Here is an 18,527-nt window from a genome sequence, read left to right on the forward strand (position 1 = left end):
GCTGCTAATTGCAATCGCAGTAATTTAAGTTGTGCTCTTAGATTCCTATCTGACCACACTATCGGAAATCGCTACATATTCAGAAAAAAATGGTGAATTGTTTGTGACGAGAATAAGTATAAATGTCACTGTCAGTTCTTTCACGCATAACAATTTCATCTTTCATTTCTTAAACATATGGAAGTCACGAAATCGAAGATACTCGTTACTGAGAAAATGCGGTCTTACGTGTAAATAACAACAAATATTTAAGAATAATGCCTAACTTTGATGGTTAACGAGTCTCAGAATGTGTTACAAACACGAAGAGGAAACAAAGTATTTTGATACCCAGCGTTATGCGAACCGCCGAGCCACGCGGGATTAGCCGAGCGGTCTTGGGCGCTGCAATCATGGACTGTGCGGCTGGTCCCGGCGGAGGTCCGAGTCCTCCCTCGGGCGTGGGTGTGTGTGTTTGTTCTTAGGATAATTTAGGTTAAGTAGTGTGTAATCTTAGGGACTGATGACCTTAGCAGTTAAGTCCCATAAGATTTGACACACATTTGGACATTTGAATCGCCGACCTTTGACACGGCAGTTCGTTGCCTCAGACACGGTGCTACTACGACTCGCATGTCTACAGCGCTACATTTCACGTAACTCTAGTCGAGAGAGACGCAGGCTGACTTCGTTGCCGAATGATGCGGGCGTGATCCGCAAATGCATTAAATTTTGGAAGGTTCCCTCTATCGGGGTTCACAAAATTCCTTTGCATTGTTACATAAAAGTTTTAAATGCGTTTCGATGATTAATAAGTAAACCATTTGCGGAAAAATATCCTTGAAGTCACTGCTAATTTCAGCTAACAGTCATGTGATATACGAGTACTTAAGCAGAGGCTACCTTTTGAAATTTAATGGTTTTTTTAAACTCTTAATTACATAAAAATAACAAGTATTTTATGAGAATATTGACCGAAACTGTTTTCCTATGTTACAATTATTGACAGGAACAACAGTATGAACCACATTTCTAACAAAGGAGATTAGTCTATTATAAACTCTCTTTCCCCCAGAGGTATCCTGGTGATTCTTCAGTAACACAATCACCAGATCTGATGCTAAAATCGCAAAGTACCTTTAAAATAACAAATTCTAGGTGTAAATAAACCACATCGAACCGAACGGGAGAGTCATACCGAAATCGAGTTTCCACCGTGTACAAACTCCAGGGATTGATCGCTGAGAAGATATGGAAAAAAAGATCTAATGAACTTCAGAAATGCATGGTTTCCGTGCTAGAGACAATGTATTCAATGATACACTGTTACAGAGACTGCGGTCTAATACACGGTGCACCATAGAGTACGTGTTGAAAATGGTTTCCGTGTGCCTCGAGGCATGTTCTGTCTCAAACGTTCACGTCGGCCAGGCTGCATCCGAACATTGTCAAAGGCAGCACGAATACCTCAACAGCTGGAATGGACTCTGAATACACGATACTTTTCAGACGGCTACATAAGCACAAATTGCACGGGTTGAGATCCGGTGAACGAGCAGGCCATGCAACTGGCTGGACCATCTCGTCCAATCCATTGACCAGGGAAGGCACGATTGAGATGCGCCCGGACATTGACGGCGAAGTGGGCTTGAGCATCATCGTGTAGCAGCCACGTAACCCTTCGAATCACCGAAGGCACTTCTTCGAGCAGGGGAGGCAAACTCACCGCAAGAAACGCCGGTAGTTCCGGCCTGGTACGCGACGCGGACGAAACACTGGTGCCAACATACGGTCCCTCATTGCCCCGGCCCACACATTTCGGCTGCCCCGATGCTCATGACTCGCTGTCACCATACCATGGTCACCATACCATGGTCACCATACCATGGTCACCGTACGCGAGGCGACATTAGGCACGCGTGCCAGTTTCTTTGGCTCTTCGGAGTCGAAAGGTAATGTGTCGGAGATGTCGAAGAAAGGGCAAGCAAATGGTCTCGAAGAGTCGGAAATCTAACGGCTGCTATCCGAATTACTGGGTACATATTGTCTACTGTTACCGACGACTGTGCCGCTAAAGCCGAGTTATTGAACGCAGTTTTCCGAAATTCCTTCACGAGGGAAGACGAATGGAATATTCCAGAATTTCAAACACGAACAGCTGCTAGCATGACTTTTTTAGAAGTCGATAACTTGTAGATTGCGAAGCAACTCAAATCGCTTGATACGGGCAAGTCTTCAGGTCCAGATTGTATACCGATTAGGTTCCTTTCAGATTACACTGATACAATAGCTCCATACTTAGCAATCATATACAACAGCTCGCTCACCGATAGTTCTGTACCTACAGATTGGAAAATTGCGCAGGTCGCACCAGTGTTTAAGAAGGGTAGTAGGAGTAATCCATCGAACTACAGACCTATATCATTGACGTCGGTTTGCAGTAGGGTTTTGGAGCATATACTGTATTCAAACATTATGAATCACCTCGAAGGGAACGATATATTGATACGTAATCAGCATGGTTTCAGAAAGCATCGTTCTTGTGCAACGCAGCTAGCTCTATATTCGCACGAAGTAATGGCCGCTATCGACAGGGGATTTCAGGTTGATTCCGTATTTCTGCTTTTCCGGAAAGCTTTTGACACCGTTCCTCAGAAGCGACTTCTAATCGAGCTGCGGGCCTATGGGGTATCGTCTCAGTTGTGCGACTGGATTCGTGATTTCCTGTCAGGAAGGTCGCAGTTCGTATTCTCAGATGATGCTGTAACTTACCGTCTAGTAAGGTCAACCGAAGACTAGTATCAGTTGCAAAGCGATTTAGAAAAGATTGCTGTATGGTGTGGTAGATGGCAGTTGACGATAAATAACGAAAAGTGTGAGGTGTTCCACACGAGTTCCAAAAGAAATCCGTTGGAATTCGATTACTTGATAAATACTACAATTCTCAAGGCTGTCAATTCAACTAAGTACCTGGGTGTTAAAATTACGAACAACTTCAGTTGGAAAGACCACATAGATAATATTGTGGGGAAGGCGAGCCATAGGTTGCGTTTCATTGGCAGGACATTTAGAAGATGGAACAAGTCGACTAGAGAGACAGCTTACACTACACTTGTTCGTCCTCTGTTAGAATATTGCTGCGCGGTGTGGGATCCTTACCAGGTGGGACTGACGGAGGACATCGAAAGGGTGCAAAAAAGGGCGCCTCGTTTTGTATTATCACGTAATAGGGGAGAGAGTGTGGCAGGAATGATACGCGAGTTGGAATGGAAGTCATTAAAGCAAAGACGTTTTTCGTCGCGGCGGGATCTATTTACGAAATTTCTGTCACCAACTTTGTCTTCCGAATGCGAAAATATTTTGTTGAGCCCAACCTACATAGGTAGGAATGATCATCAAAATAAAATAAGAGAAATAAGAGCTCGAACAGAAAGGCTTAGGTGTTCGTTTTTCCCGCGCGCTGTTCGGGAGTGGAATGGTAGAGTGATAGTATGATTGTGATTCGAAGAACCCTCTGCCAAGGACTTAAATGTGAATTGCAGAGTAGTCATGTAGATGTAGATGTAGATGTACCAAATGACTCTTTGTACAATGACGCCAGTTGATGGGCAAGTATGAGAATGACGAATGCAAGCTGGCACCATCCGCTCTGCTCGGAGCCTCAACACACGGATGCATCCACTGTAAGGCTGTAATCGGAATGGGGGCTCATCCGAAAAGACGACGCGGTGCCCAGCGTCGCCTTAGGGCAGAGTAACGTCGGCGCCGCTCTCTCTGCTTCCTTACCAAAGGGCAGCCGCGGCAGCGGCCACTGTACAGACAGTCAGCTGCACGGCTGATCATTTGCTCGTGAAAACGTGTGTCGACTTTCGTATACTGCCACTCTCTTAGTGTTTGACCTGTCAGTGACAGTGTGTGGGAGCAGTCAGGGTGCAGACCTCGAGGTGACTGGGCGACGTTTTGCAGGTTACTACACTCTGACCGGAACGCGTGGGACGCTGGAGCCGCCATCCGCCGCGGTGCCGGCCGTGGCCCGCCTGGCAGCCAGCGTCTCCAGCTACGGACCGCCGCCGCCCCCTGCTGGTGGGGTGGAGGGGGAGGGGGAGGGGTGCGCCCGCCCCCGCGCCCTGGCGGCGCTCCACCGCCTCACGTGGGGCGGGGCCAGCCGACTCGCCGAGGAGCTCGGCTGCCGGATCGCTGCCGACTGCACCGACTCCTGCCCCGCACGTGGGTACGTACGCCACTCGGGACCGTAACTGCTAACTGCACAGCTAATCTCCTTCTCCTCTCCGTAGACTAGTTCTGCATGCTGTCACCTACGTTTCCTATTTTCCGAGACTGACCTTCTTTAAGTAACCACACACTAGTCAGATACAAGCAGACAGCACTGAAAGCCAAGGAAACTGGTACACTTGCCTCATATCGTGTACGGTCGCCGCAGAAGTGCCTCGACATGACGTGGCATGAACTCGATCGATGTCTGAAGTGGTGCTCGAGGGAACTGACACCATGAATCCTGCAGGGCTGTCCATAGTAAGAGGGGGTGGAGATCTCTCCTGAACAGCACGTTGCTGGGCATCGCAGATCTTCTCATCAATGCTCGTGTCTGGGGAGTTTGGTGGCCAGTGGGAGTGTTTAAATTCAGAACAATATTCCCAGAGCCACTCTGTAGCTATTCAGAACGTGTGATGTGTCGCATTGTCCTGCTGGAATTGCCCAAGTCCGTCGGAATGGATAACGGACACGAATGGATGCGGGTGTTCATACAGGATCCTTACGTACGTGTCACCTGTCAGTAGTGTTACTTAAACATTGATAGTGGATACATCCGACATTATCTATAGAATTTTTCAAAGAATCGTTGTATGGATTAACTTCCGATTGTTTTGGCAGGCATTACAAATGAAAAATAGCTTTCTAACAATTTTTAATGCGTAAATTACAACACTATAAGATATGCAAATTTTCTTTTATAAAAAGTACGGTATTTAAATTCTTCTCATTCAGTATGTTGTTTGAAATACAACATTAACAGATACACGCAAGGTCTATAAATTCTTCTCCTTTAGTCAGTTACTTTTCAAGTAGTTATCCATCCTGGCTTGGAGAAAACCCTCTGTCCAGGAATTGAAGTCGCTAGACACCACAAAAATTAGTGGCCATTACACACAACATACTATTAGACTTTTCACAATATTCTAATACACAAGCATGCTTGTCTATTACAAGTTTTTCAAAATATTGATGTAGCTCAATTATGGAATCATTGACTGTTGTAATGACATCGACGAAATGCTGTTTTTAATCGGGAAAAGAAAGAGATCATCCGATTTCAAACTGTTGAGTATCAGTAGACGTACCAGCACTACTCACCGATGCTCCTGTTTCAGATATTATTCTTGCAGTTGATGCGATGAAAGCAGCATACTCTTTCTGAAGTAATTGTGCAGCGTTTTCTGCTTGTTGGAATGTCGTGAAATAAATTTTTTAAACCTAGGGTCTCATAATTGAACAATCACAATAACAGTCAATGTGTTAAATGGTTTCACTCTTTCATTGACTAATTTCATCAAGGAATCCAGATCACTTCGTTCTTCATTAGTTGTTAATGTGTTGTACAAGCCTGAAGACTCATACCTCATATAAGAGGTATAATTAGGGAAGCAGCGATGGATGACTCCCCTGAGATTGTTGTTGTTGCTACTTCTAAAGGTTCAGAAAGGTCTATTATCTCTTATAGAGCGAAGTAATTTTCTGCTGTGACCGTAGCAAGTGCATTCGAATTTTCATTGATCTCAAACTCAACCTGACTTCGTACTTCCAAGATTGTCTTGAGCGTGTGGCATCAGCCGTTCCGTCGAACCGGCATTTCTTGCGTTAGTGTCAGTTCTCTTCTGTTTGCTGTTTTTTGAACATTGCGCAGTTTGTCACTGGCTAGTGCAGAGTTATGAATGAATGTCACAATATCCTTTGTTTCTAATAAAATTTTCGAAAATATTTCTGCTTTGACGTAATCTTCTAGTGTTAGGTTGATGCAGTGGACAAAACAGGGTGACTGTCGAATCCTTAAGATCTAGGCAGCTTTCTCGTAACTGCAGCGTTGTCGGTAAACACAACCACTGTCTTATCACGGATATGATATTCTAGTAAGATTTGATTGATGACCTGAAAAAAATGTAATGTCAAAGCAACCTGCCAGTATGTCCGAAATTTTGCATAATATCGTCAAAAAATTTCTATTTTTCAACGTCTTGTTATCTGAAAAACCCTTTCCTGTTTGTTATTGTTGTTGTTGCTGTTGTGGTCTTCATTCCAGAGACTGGTTTGATGCAGCTCTCCATGCTACTCTATCCAGCTCAAGCTTCATCTCCGACTAACTACTGCAGGTCTGAATCTGCTTAGTGTGTTCATGTCTTGGTCTCCCCCGACTTTCCTATACAAAAAAAAAAAAAAAATTCTCATAAAAATTGGGCCAATATATTACTTGTCGATGTTACGTTGAGCTTCAGCGTCTCAGAAGCACGAGGAAAGCAGGAAGAGGAAGAGGAAGCACAGGAAGAGGAAGGCCACCATAAGGAATAGGGATGCGAGAGGGGAAGTGTTTACTGGTCTGCCATGCAATGCCGCTGCCTTAGGTGCGTATCCTTTTTGATGAACAGCAGTAGATACGGTATAAACTGCGCATGCGAATAACAAGATTGAAACTGCGTTGAAGAGATCGAGTATGGCTTTTTCACTGATTTTTTTTCTCAGTTGAGTTGACACTCGGTACAAAACAAAAGGGCCACCACTCAACTGCGGTGCTACATCTGCTACATCTCTGAGGTGGGCAGCACTTGTGATCTTGATTCAGTCGACATAAAGTCTGTAGCTTGTAGAAGTTTTGTTGGGTCTTTCGCCTTTCGTCGGGGCAGGTGCACGCAGTGGTATAAAAACCACAATACGTAATTAACGGAGGACAAAGACAGGTAGAGAAGCTGTGCTGGCACCTTCACCCATCATACAGATTCCTATAATACGAGGCCTATTCAGAAAATAGGCAACCCTTTTGGCATTAAAAAAAACTAAGTACAAGAAATACATATTATTACATACATCTGATAGAGCAACTGACATACTACTTTTCCGCGTAGTCACCAAACACATTGAGGCACTTATCATAGCGGTGGACAAGCTTTGAAAGACCTTCGTCGTGAAATTCTGCCGTCTGACACTTCAGCCGGTGAGTCAGGCCCGCATGGAGTTGCGCGCCGTCATCAAAGCGCTGCGTTGCAAGCCAAGTTCTCCATCTTGGGGAAACAAGTGGAAGTCGCTTGGTGCAAGATCGGTGCTGTAGGGCGGATGAGGAAAAACCATTTGAATGACTTAAGGAGTTCTTTAGTGCGTATTTGCCATGTGAGGTCGGGCATCGTTGCCCAAAAACAAAATTTTGGACGTCAGCTTTGCTCGGCGTTTGTTTTGAACTGCTCTTCTAAGGCTATGCAAAGTCTGACAGTACCGGGCAGAATTTATGGTTGCGCCACGCACGAGAAAATCAATAAGAAGCACACCTTGCCTATCCCAAAACATTCTCGCCATCACCTTCCTTGCTGACAAGGTTTGCAAACATTTTCTTGGTTCTTGGGGGGACCTTGTATGCCCCCACTCCATGCACTGTAATGTGGTCTCGCAATTGACGTGTTTCACCCAAGTCTCGTCACCGGTTACGATTCGATCCAGTAATGAATCACCATGTTTGTGGATGGCCTCCAGAAATGTCAACAGTGCCCCCATTCCCATGTTCTTTATGGTGCTCTGTAAGCATTTTAGGCAACCATCGTGCACAAAATTTGCGGTATCCTAAGTTTTGAGTGACAATTTCAAACAACAAAGTCCGTGAAACTTGTGGAAAAGAAAGCGAAAGCTCCGTTATTGTGAAGCGAAGGTGTTCACGAATCGTTTCATCAATTTTAGCGACCAGATCGCCAGTCACAGTGCTCGGGCGTCCACTGTTCTCTTCATCATGAACGTTGGTTCGGCCATTTTTAAACCGAATGCACCATTTCCGGATGGAACATTCACTCATTACGTTGTTTCCGCACACTTCGCACAGTTCAAGATAAATTTCTATAGGTTCAAGGTTTTTTGCCAACAGAAACCGTATCACAGAGCGCACCTCACAAGTGACGGGATTTTCGATTGCAGCCCACATTTCAAATTCGAATATCGAAAAACCCAGACGCGCAGAGACTTTCCCGCTGTCACGGATGGATGCCGAGCACGGACATAACAAAATATACGCGATCGGCGCGCGCCTAGCGGCGTCAGACGGAAACGTTCCCTACTTTCTGAATAGCCCTCGTACACCCGCGCCGCTCAAAGTTTGCACTTGACAGAACCTGATAGCGTTTCATCTGCTTCGCTACAGTAGCAATGCAACAGATTCCACTAGACACTAGCTGAGAGTTTTCTATTATCACTGGGAGGTTTCGATTCGGTTAGTAAGGCCTATATTTACAACTTGCTATCGTCAGTGTTTTGGCAAATATGTGCATTAATATTGACGCTGTTTTATAATCACCGAAAGTTTTAATTCTGTTCCGATTCGCTAACACAATAGAAGCACTCCAGCATAAATAGTCACAAAAGTAAATTGTTTATATAGTCGGAAGACGGCAACAGCGTAATTGTACCGCCACTGCCAACTGATTCTGCTGTGCTGTATTAATTTTGGTTCGGACGGTGTTGCGGTTCGCGTTCCTTTCTCACTTCTTAGTCTGCTATCGCACAAACTCTCAAGTGAAAACTTTGGGCGCGGAAGTAAGAATGTAGAGACATCTATGTTCAAATGTGTTGCTTATTTGTACTAATGAATAAGAAAATACACTCCTGGAAATGGAAAAAAGAACACATTGACACCGGTGTGTCAGACCCACCATACTTGCTCCGGACACTGCGAGAGGGCTGTACAAGCAATGATCACATGCACGGCACAGCGGACACACCAGGAACCGCGGTGTTGGCCGTCGAATGGCGCTAGCTGTGCAGCATTTGTGCACCACCGCCGTCGGTGTCAGCCAGTTTGCCGTGGCATACGGAGCTCCATCGCAGTCTTTAATAATGGTAGCATGCCGCGACAGCGTGGACGTGAACCGTATGTGCAGTTGATGGACTTTGAGCGAGGGCGTATAGTGGGCATGCGGGAGGCCGGGTGGACGTACCGCCGAATTGCTCAACACGTGGGGCGTGAGGTCTCCACAGTACATCGATGTAGTCGCCAGTGGTCGGCGGAAGGTGCACGTGCCCGTCGACCTGGGACCGGACCGCAGCGACGCACAGATGCACGCCAAGACCGTAGGATCCTACGCAGTGCCGTAGGGGACCGCACCGCCACTTCCCAGCAAATTAGGGACACTGTTGCTCCTGGGGTATCGGCGAGGACCATTCGCAACCGTCTCCATGAAGCTGGGCTACGGTCCCGCACACAGTTAGGCCGTCTTCCGCTCACGCTCCAACATCGTGCAGCCCGCCTCCAGTGGTGTCGCGACAGGCGTGAATGGAGGGACGAATGGAGACGTGTCGTCTTCAGCGATGAGAGTCGCTTCTGCCTTGGTGCCAATGATGGTCGTATGCGTGTTTGGCGCCGTGCAGGTGAGCGCCACAATCAGGACTGCATACGACCAAGGCACACAGGGCCAACACCCGGCACCATGGTGTGGGGAGCGATCTCCTACACTGGCCGTACACCACTGGTGATCGTCGAGGGGACACTGAATAGTGCACGGTACATCCAAACCGTCATCGAACCCATCGTTCTACCATTCCTAGACCAGCAAGGGAACTTGCTGTTCCAACAGGACAATGCACGTCCGCATGTATCCCGTGCCACCCAACGTGCTCTAGAAGGTGTAAGTCAACTACCCTGGCCAGCAAGATCTCCGGATCTGTCCCCCATTGAGCATGTTTGGGACTGGATGAAGCGTCGTCTCACGCGGTCTGCACGTCCAGCACGAACGCTGGTCCAACTGAGGCGCCAGGTGGAAATGGCATGGCAAGCCGTTCCACAGGACTACATCCAGCATCTCTACGATCGTCTCCATGGGAGAATAGCAGCCTGCATTGCTGCGAAAGGTGGATATACACTGTACTAGTGCCGACATTGTGCATGCTCTGTTGCCTGTGTCTATGTGCCTGTGGTTCTGTCAGTGTGATCATGTGATGTATCTGACCCCAAGAATGTGTCAATAAAGTTTCCCCTTCCTGGGACAATGAATTCACGGTGTTCTTATTTCAATTTCCAGGAGTGTATATTAAGCCTGTTGAAACGCAATTATTCAATGATTTTTTACGGTTGGCAGTCTCCGTAAGCAGAAAACAAATGACACGACGGCTTCAGATTTCTAATGACAAGAGGGGTGAGGGACAGGGGGGGGGAGGTTTAGGGGAGGGTTGGAACTGCCAAGAAATACCTTACAAGTTACGCCGACTTACAGCGACATGTACTCATCACAAGAATGAAATGAAACTTAGCATGGTATTGACGAGTTAAAGAAGGAAACAAATTTCCTTTACTTTACGCCTATGGTTACAAGCAAAAAGTTTGTGACAGTGTCGCAGTTTGTGAAAAGAAAGAAACATTTTTTTAAAAAAATGTTAGTTACATGCGCATAGATTCGGCGTGTTCATGACCTGCTGTTTTTGTTACTTTTTATTATAGGAATCTGTATGATGGGTGAAGGTGCCAGCACTGCTTGTCTACTTTTAATATGGGTGAAACTAATTTTTCGTCTATAATAAAGTGGCAAGTCAATGACAGTATGCCTTCATTCGCGTTGCTTTTCCACATGTCCGTTGTAAGACTAAAAAATTTACATTTTGTAAGGGCTTCCTCTATTTATCTGAGATCAAAAACATTTAAGCGTGGTTTTATCTCGCAACGCATATATGCTATCTAAGGCAAAAACAATTTTTTTTTTTAAACCTTGATAGTCGGAAGTCCTGTACGGTAGCATATCGATGGCGTTCATTTTTGCATAAAGAGAACTTTTTTTTACTTTTGAACTGGCATGGTACAACTGACCTCTGTTAAAATAAGACCTCCATTCCTTTGGTTGCACCTCTTGCACTTGATCTAGCCCACAAGATGATCTTGTTCCATTACTAATTCGTGGTTCCTAGTTTTACACCATAGTTTCTTTTTAGTTGTCTCTTAAATTAGTCCTGTTCCCTGACGATGTTTATAATCTTTAATGCAGATGGTACACTCGGCAATTTGACTATTATCACCCACTTTCTCGAAAAAATTCCACACACGTAATTGATTTTTGCGGTTCATTTTCAGAAGAATAACAAAAAGCTCTATTTACGCACCTCTTACATAACGACATAATCCTGGAAGCGCAAAATTTCCTCAGCGAACAGAGACTATGGGTGGCGTCCGAAATGTACTGATCGTTTCATGTCGGCACCGTTCGGGACTCTTGTTCGCTACTGTGCTCTTTGTCTCACTGCTGCCGAAGACACAGGTTGAACAGTTGTGCACTATAGTTGCGTGATGAAGAATAATCCTGTTGCTGTGTGGTGTTTAAATAACGAAATGACTGACGAAGAAGCATTGTTGGCACACTGAAGTCACCTCCTGCGCTACCCCGTAGAGCTGGAAGCCTTAGAGGCAGAATTTCCCATGACACTCGAAAAATTATTAATCAGGTTGCAGAATGATGTAAACTCGAAAAAATGAAAAAAATTAATGGTGAAGTTATTTACCTGCTACACAAGTTTCAAGTAAGCGGTTTCAGCATTAACGGGCAAGAGCTAAAGTTTGAAGATTTGTAAACACATTCCTAGGCATTCACAGTCAATTCTTGGCAAAAAGAGATAAGTTTTGTCTCACATCCACTGAAACATTCACAACATATGTACTGCAATGCTGTGAAAGCAGGTAGCTTGTAAATAGAGCTGTATATTTTAATGATTGTGTCCAGCCACCATACAAATAAAAAACTTGACACTCGACGTGTTGTAGCCGGTCGCTGTGGCCGAGTGGTTCTAGGCGCTTCAGTCCGGAACTGCGCTGCTGCTACGGTCGCAGGTTCGAATCCCGCCTCGGGCACGGATGTGTGTGATGTCCTTAGGTTAGTTCTAAGTCTAGGGGACTGATGACCTCACCACGTCCAGACTCACTTAAATCTTGATAACCTGCCACTGTAGCAGCAGTAGCCGACCTGACAACTGCGCCAGACCACTGTTGTCTTGTATAGGCGCTGCCGACCGCAGCGTCGACTTCTGCCTGTCTACGTACCTCTGTGTTCCAATACGCACGCCCACGGCAGTTTCTGTGGCGCTTGAGTGCAGCTTGTGACGCCGTCCCTTCCGCTGACAGTGGCCACCGGACAGCTGACGGAAGTGCCTTCTGGCGTACGTGCCACTCCGGCTGCTGCCTCCGCGTATTGCTGCAGGAGACACTCAGTTTTCTGATGGGATCGTCAAAGATTGATGGCGGTACCCATCAATACAACGTTTTGCAACCGACACTGATTGATTTACTAAAATTGAATTTAGATCCCTATTTCCCCTGTTATCAAAAATCAATAAAAGTATCGTGTCATTAGAGACGACAACAGGAGCAAAGTAGCTTGATGTTGATGTTAGCTCTAAATAAATTCAAGTGTGAACGAGGGTTGATTGAAATGTAATGTCTCCACTTTCGTTAAATGGGGTTTGGATGGGAATGTTTTAATAAATAAAACGGAGAAATAATCCTTAGAATGTGATCTTTAATTACCAATATTCACTTTTCCACATAATCACCAGCCAATTGGATATACATTTCTGCCAACGATGAACAAGTTTTCTGAAGCCGTCACGGAACAAGTCGACAACCACAATGTCTCAGTTCTCTCAACGTCTTCATGAGAAACATAATGATGTCCTTGCATATCGCATTTCATGATCGGGATGGTGCTGAATCTGGACTGTATGGAGGATGTCATACGGTGGTGACACTCAAGTCAGTGCGCTTCCATTTCCGGGGTACCCATCGTACACAGATCTTCCGATAGTCAAGCAAAGCAATAATGTGACCCACAAGTTCTTGTGAAATGACGAGTGTGCTTGCAGTTTCTCTCTGAGTGATACGACGATCGTCCTGAATCGATCTGTCAACATTTTGCATGTGAAACTCGGTGGCTGCTGTGACAGGACGCCTAGCTCTTTGTTTGTCACGCAGGTCAGACGTTCCCGCCTCAACATCTTTAGACGTACTCGTCCAACGACACGCAGTACTCACATCAACACAATCGCCATAAACTGCTTTCATTCTCTGATCAGTTTCCTCTGGAGTGACACCTTCTGCTGTCAAGAATTCCACAACTGCAGGTTGCTTAAATCGCATTGACCGACCGTCTGCGCAGGGTTCCATACTTTACACCGTAAAAACACAATCGTTCAATGCCAAGGCTTCCCGCCAACTGGATCTGTAGGCAAGAGGCTACAGAACAAGCCAGTACCATACCAATGCTGCCATCTGTTCAAGAGTTACGAAGGTGGAGGAATTACTTTACAGTCAACCCTCGTATTATGGGAAAGAAGCAACGGTTGAGTCAACACCGTGCACCATAATGCTGCACATCATCTGCTATACATGCGTCATTAAAATCTTGAACATAGCAGCAGTCAGCAACTGCAGAATTGTAGAGCATGCGGAATGATACAGTCAACCAGTGCCACTTCAAAAGTTTATTCAAATCTTTACCTAGATTTACTGTTGATTAATCCTTACAGCAATGCCTTAGCATTTACATAGGTCATTTTACTGTTGACGGAGCCTCATGACTTGGTTTCTCTTTTCACACAACATGTAACATGTCTCATTACTTCTTCCAAAGAAGACAGGTTCATATATGTCGAAAACTAGGTCAAGGTTTGAATAAACTTTTCGCTTACACATAGTTGGCAGTGTGATTCGCGTTTTTTCAAGACGTCGGTAAGTTATAGTAAGAGAGGTTCAAGTCAACTTTTGCCTGAAGGATCACCATATTACCGCCTCCAGCTTCGAAAATTCCGTCAGTTAGGCGAGGAAGAGAGTAGCGAAAGTTTCTTCAGATACGCAGCATTCACCTGAGGTCTCCAACTCATGATCCGATCACGTAGCGCTACAGTGTGCCATGTCTCAGCTGCTGTTCCAAACAGTCCCGTAGAACGTCTGCCGCACTACTATCGGGTTGTCTAGTAGTCGTCTCGAGGTGCTGTACGGTGCCTGAGTGTTCGTGAAACCAGGAATGTATGCGTGCAGCCCTGAGAACGTGACTGTTGTCATCTTCTACAATGCAAGTGTTCAGAGGAAGATATACGTGACAGGCCAACACTTGCTCACCGAGAATGTTGAAATAAACGTGCTGGTACATCGTCACATTAACCTTAATGACAAAATCCAAGTCATGGTAACAGGAACACCCCCGTAATACCATGGAACGACCACTGGCCTGAACTACATTCTCTACACACTGCAGCTTAAAGGCCTCATTGGGTCGTCGGTCCAATCGACACCTCGATAATTTCAGGAGGTGCGAAATCGCGACTCATCTGACGACGTTACTCACCTCCGTCCACAGTCCGTCTCTGTGTCATCTGGCCCACTGACGACGTACAGCTGCGTGTGTCTCTGTGAGCAAATGTGCCCGACTCGAAATTTGGAGTCTGTGCAGCTGTCTTTGCGATGAATGCTCTGCAGCTGGTTCAGATGTACCTGCATTTACTGGCAGCTGCAATTCGTGTCCTGTCCGAAACTGATCTTCAGTGACTTGGACTGACATTCGTCTCCAGTCCCTGCCGGCTAGGACCTTCTTACTTTACTGTTCCCATGCTGCCTTACATACCTGTGAGTGGTACACCATTCCTTGTAGGTACTTTGACAGTCCACACTGAGGCACCAACAAGTCATCTAAGTTTACTTGTGGTGTGGTCGTGGGTACTTCCAAGAGCAATAGTTCCTTTTGGCCATTTCTCAACATCTCCACATCGACTCATCTGTCCGTGCTCTTTCCACACGAGAGACTTGCACGTACACACTGTGATCACCACCTACTGTCACCTCTGACGTCAGTGGTGGAGAGCCCCTACTGCACCACTGCAAAAAAATGGTTCAAATGGCTGTAGGCACTATGGGACATCTGAGGTCATCAGTCCCCTACACTTAGGACTACTTAAACCTAACTAACCTAAGGACATCACAGACATCCATACCCGAGGCAGGATTCGAACCTGCGACCGTAGCAGCAGCGCGGTTCCGGACTGAAGCGCCTAGAACCACTCGGCCACAGCGACCGGCTGCACAATTGCATCCAGCACTCCAAAGCGACCCGTGTGCTCAGCAGCTAAGGGTGCGTTTAACATTTTATCTGATGAGCGTTCTTCATGCTTTCCATATGATTTGGCTTCGTAAACTTTTAGCCTGTACTTAAATCGCCTAATGATAAACATCGTTTGGGAATCACGTTATCTTTGGTGACTTGAAGCAAACACACTTTGCTCGTTTCTTATTCAACTTACAAACGCTATACCATTATCAATAGGGTGATATGTTTGTTCAAAAGACATGTAGTTCTACAATCACCGTGCAAGTTTTGCTATAAGTGTTACAGGCATCCATGTGCTGCTCATCGAATATTTACATATTTCAAGTGACAACGTGGCGCGTTGTGATTCAGTTAATAACAGCTGCACAACATCGGAAAACGTTTCCATTATGATATTACTGTCATGTTCTGTCAAGCATCAAACGATAATTCATTTACTTAGATTCATTTTCTGCCAAATGCGGTTATGTCTCCGCCATATTAAGTAGTAAAATACACCTCAACATATTCATCACTTATTAAGCGAGCTAATAAAATTGCTATACAGTTGATCTGTCACATTCGAAAGTGTTATCAGATTAGTGAATAAGACAATAAAACAGCAGATTCGTTGTCATATTCGGGCAGCAGATAGCTGAAGTAGGCAGGATATAAAATGCTGACTGGCTATAGATCGAAAATAATCTCTGGAAAAGAGGAATTTATTAACGTCTAGTATAAATTTAAGTGTTAGAAAGTCATTTCTGGAGGTATTTGTCTGGAATGTAGCGCTGCATTGAAGTGAAATATGGATGATAAGCAATTGCCACCAGAAGAGAATAGAAGATTTTGAAATATGATGCTAGAGTAAAGTGCTGAAAAATAGGTGGGTAGATGTTTTAATCAATAATAAGGTACTGAACCGAATCAGAGACAAAAATATGTGGCACGACTAAAAGAAGGAATCAGTTGATGGGACGCCTACCAGGCGTTTGCTAGTGGAAGCAAAGTGTAGGGAGCAAAAATTGTAGAGGAACACCAAATTAAGAGTACAGTAAAAAGGTTCAAATGAATACAGGTTGCAGTAGTTATTTGGACATGAACAGTTTTGCACAGCATGGAGTAGCATGGAGAGGTGAATCACCAATCATTGTGATAAAGACGTCAGCAACAAATAGCAACAACGACTATATTGGTAGCTGTACTAAAGCTCTTTCACATTCAATATATCAATAATGGGACAAACCAAAATCTGAATCTTGGTGACAGATGGGAACTATGTGTCAGGCTGTGACTCAAAAACGCCGATCCTCTCCCTGTAGTCGATATTTCTATCACCAACCGAAATATCGAGACAGGACTCAAGACTTTCACTCACGGCTTCAGTTCCAATACTACCTTTTTCTCAGACACCTCACTCTCGGAATGGCGAGAGGTCAGCCACGGCGTTTTGATGCACATGTTCCCCACATCTCCTTTTAATGATTTGGACAAACAGCAGAAACCCACATCACAGTAGTGCGATTAGGTACCCTTGTTTGCCGGCCGTTGTGGCCGTGCGGTTCTAGGCGCTTCAGTCTGGAACCGTGTGACCGCTACGTTAGCAGGTTCGAATCCTGCCTCGGGCGTGGATGTGTGTGATGTCCTTAGGTTAGTTAGGTTTAAGTAGTTCTAAGTTCTAGGGGACTGATGACCACAGATGTTAAGTCCCATAGTGCTCAGAGCCATTTGAACCATTTTTTAAATCCTTGTTTGATAAACAGTTTACGAGCTATTCAGTTCATTTAGTGCCTTACAGTTTAGTGGGTAGACACGAAGCACTCAGGTATCAAGTGTTTTCTCGACTATTCCGTTCATTCAACTTGGGTATAGTAAAAAGCAGGTGGAGCTGAAGTACTTCTAGAGGAATTAAGACATTGCCAGGAGAAATCTTGTAGATTGCGTTTGGAGAGTTCAGATTTGACACTACCAGACCTCAGTTCCTTCTTTTGTCTTGCCTGCCCTGAATGCCTCTTATTATTCCTTCCCAACAAATGCACTTTGACATCTAAAAATGTTATAAGAAATCCGATATACTGCAAGTACGTCGCACTCATTGAATGAAAGAATACATGGTATATGTGAATTACACCACAAATGGCATGGGGAGCTCGCATTTCGGATAGAATATAGTGCTTTACTTGTGAATTCTTTTGAAATATTATTTGACATAATGTGATGGAAACAGTGTTCCATGAAGCGCTGACGCTATGGACAGTCTTTTAATCGTAAGTGCGGCTTTATTCAGCCTCTCGGTATGTGGCTTTGCTGAGAGATTACAATCTACTTTGAGTCACAAAAACTGAATATGTTGTAATGCATTAATCGCGCCACCACTGGAAGATTTGAATGCCAGTAAGGACTTATTTGTTCACAACAAAGTCGATGTATGGAGTGTTATTATAATCAAATGTCAATCTATTAGCCAGAAAGCGAGAGTTACTTCCCTCCAGAACATGATTTACTATATAATTCAGTTCCTAATCTGAATCTGTAACGATAGTGTTTGCACAATTCCAACATTGTGTTGGTATCAGGGTCAGCAACAAAATGTAGGGGAGAGTGGGGGAAATAGACGCACCTAAGGAAAAATCGATGTGAACCATTCGTTACGTCATTAAAACCTACGAAAATAAGTACACTACTGGCCATTAAAATTAATATACCATAAAGATGACGTGCTACAGACGCGACATTTAACCGACAGGAGGAAGATGATGTGATATGAAAATGATTAGCTTTTCAGAGCATTCACACAAGGTTGGCGCCGGTGGCGACACCTACATCGTGCTGACATCAGGAAAGTTTCCAACCGATTTCTCATACACAAACAGCAGTTGACCGGCGTTGCCTGGTGAAACGTTGCGTACCATCACGTTTCCGACTTTGATAAAGGTCGGACTGTAGCCTATCGCGATTGCGGTTTATTGTATCGCGGCATTGCTGCTCGCGTTGGTCGAGATCCAATGACTGTTAGCAGAATATGGAATCAGTGGGTTCAGGAGGGTAATACGGAACGCCGTGCTGGATCCCAACGGCCTCGCATCACTAGCAGTCGAGATGACAGGCATCTTATCTGCATAGCTGTAACGGATCGTGCAGCCACGTCTCGATCCGTGAGTCAACAAATGGGGACGTTTTGCAAGACAACAACCATCTGCACGAACAGTTCGACGACGTTTGCAGCACCACTGA

General features: G+C 45.1%; 1 protein-coding gene across 1 annotated transcript in view; it reads left to right on the plus strand.

Annotated features, from left to right (window-relative positions):
• Nucleotides 1-1,864: 1,864 nt before the first annotated feature.
• LOC126108420 (uncharacterized) overlaps nt 1,865-18,527 on the plus strand; it is a 99,103-nt gene continuing 82,440 nt past the window's right edge. The window contains exons 1-2 of the mRNA XM_049913627.1: nt 1,865-1,931; nt 3,946-4,210. Of these exons, the coding sequence (XP_049769584.1) occupies nt 1,865-1,931; nt 3,946-4,210 (332 nt within the window). The remainder of the gene's footprint in view (nt 1,932-3,945; nt 4,211-18,527) is intronic.

The sequence above is a fragment of the Schistocerca cancellata genome, chromosome 11, assembly GCF_023864275.1.
Source record: "Schistocerca cancellata isolate TAMUIC-IGC-003103 chromosome 11, iqSchCanc2.1, whole genome shotgun sequence".
NCBI classification, from domain to species: domain Eukaryota; kingdom Metazoa; phylum Arthropoda; class Insecta; order Orthoptera; family Acrididae; genus Schistocerca; species Schistocerca cancellata.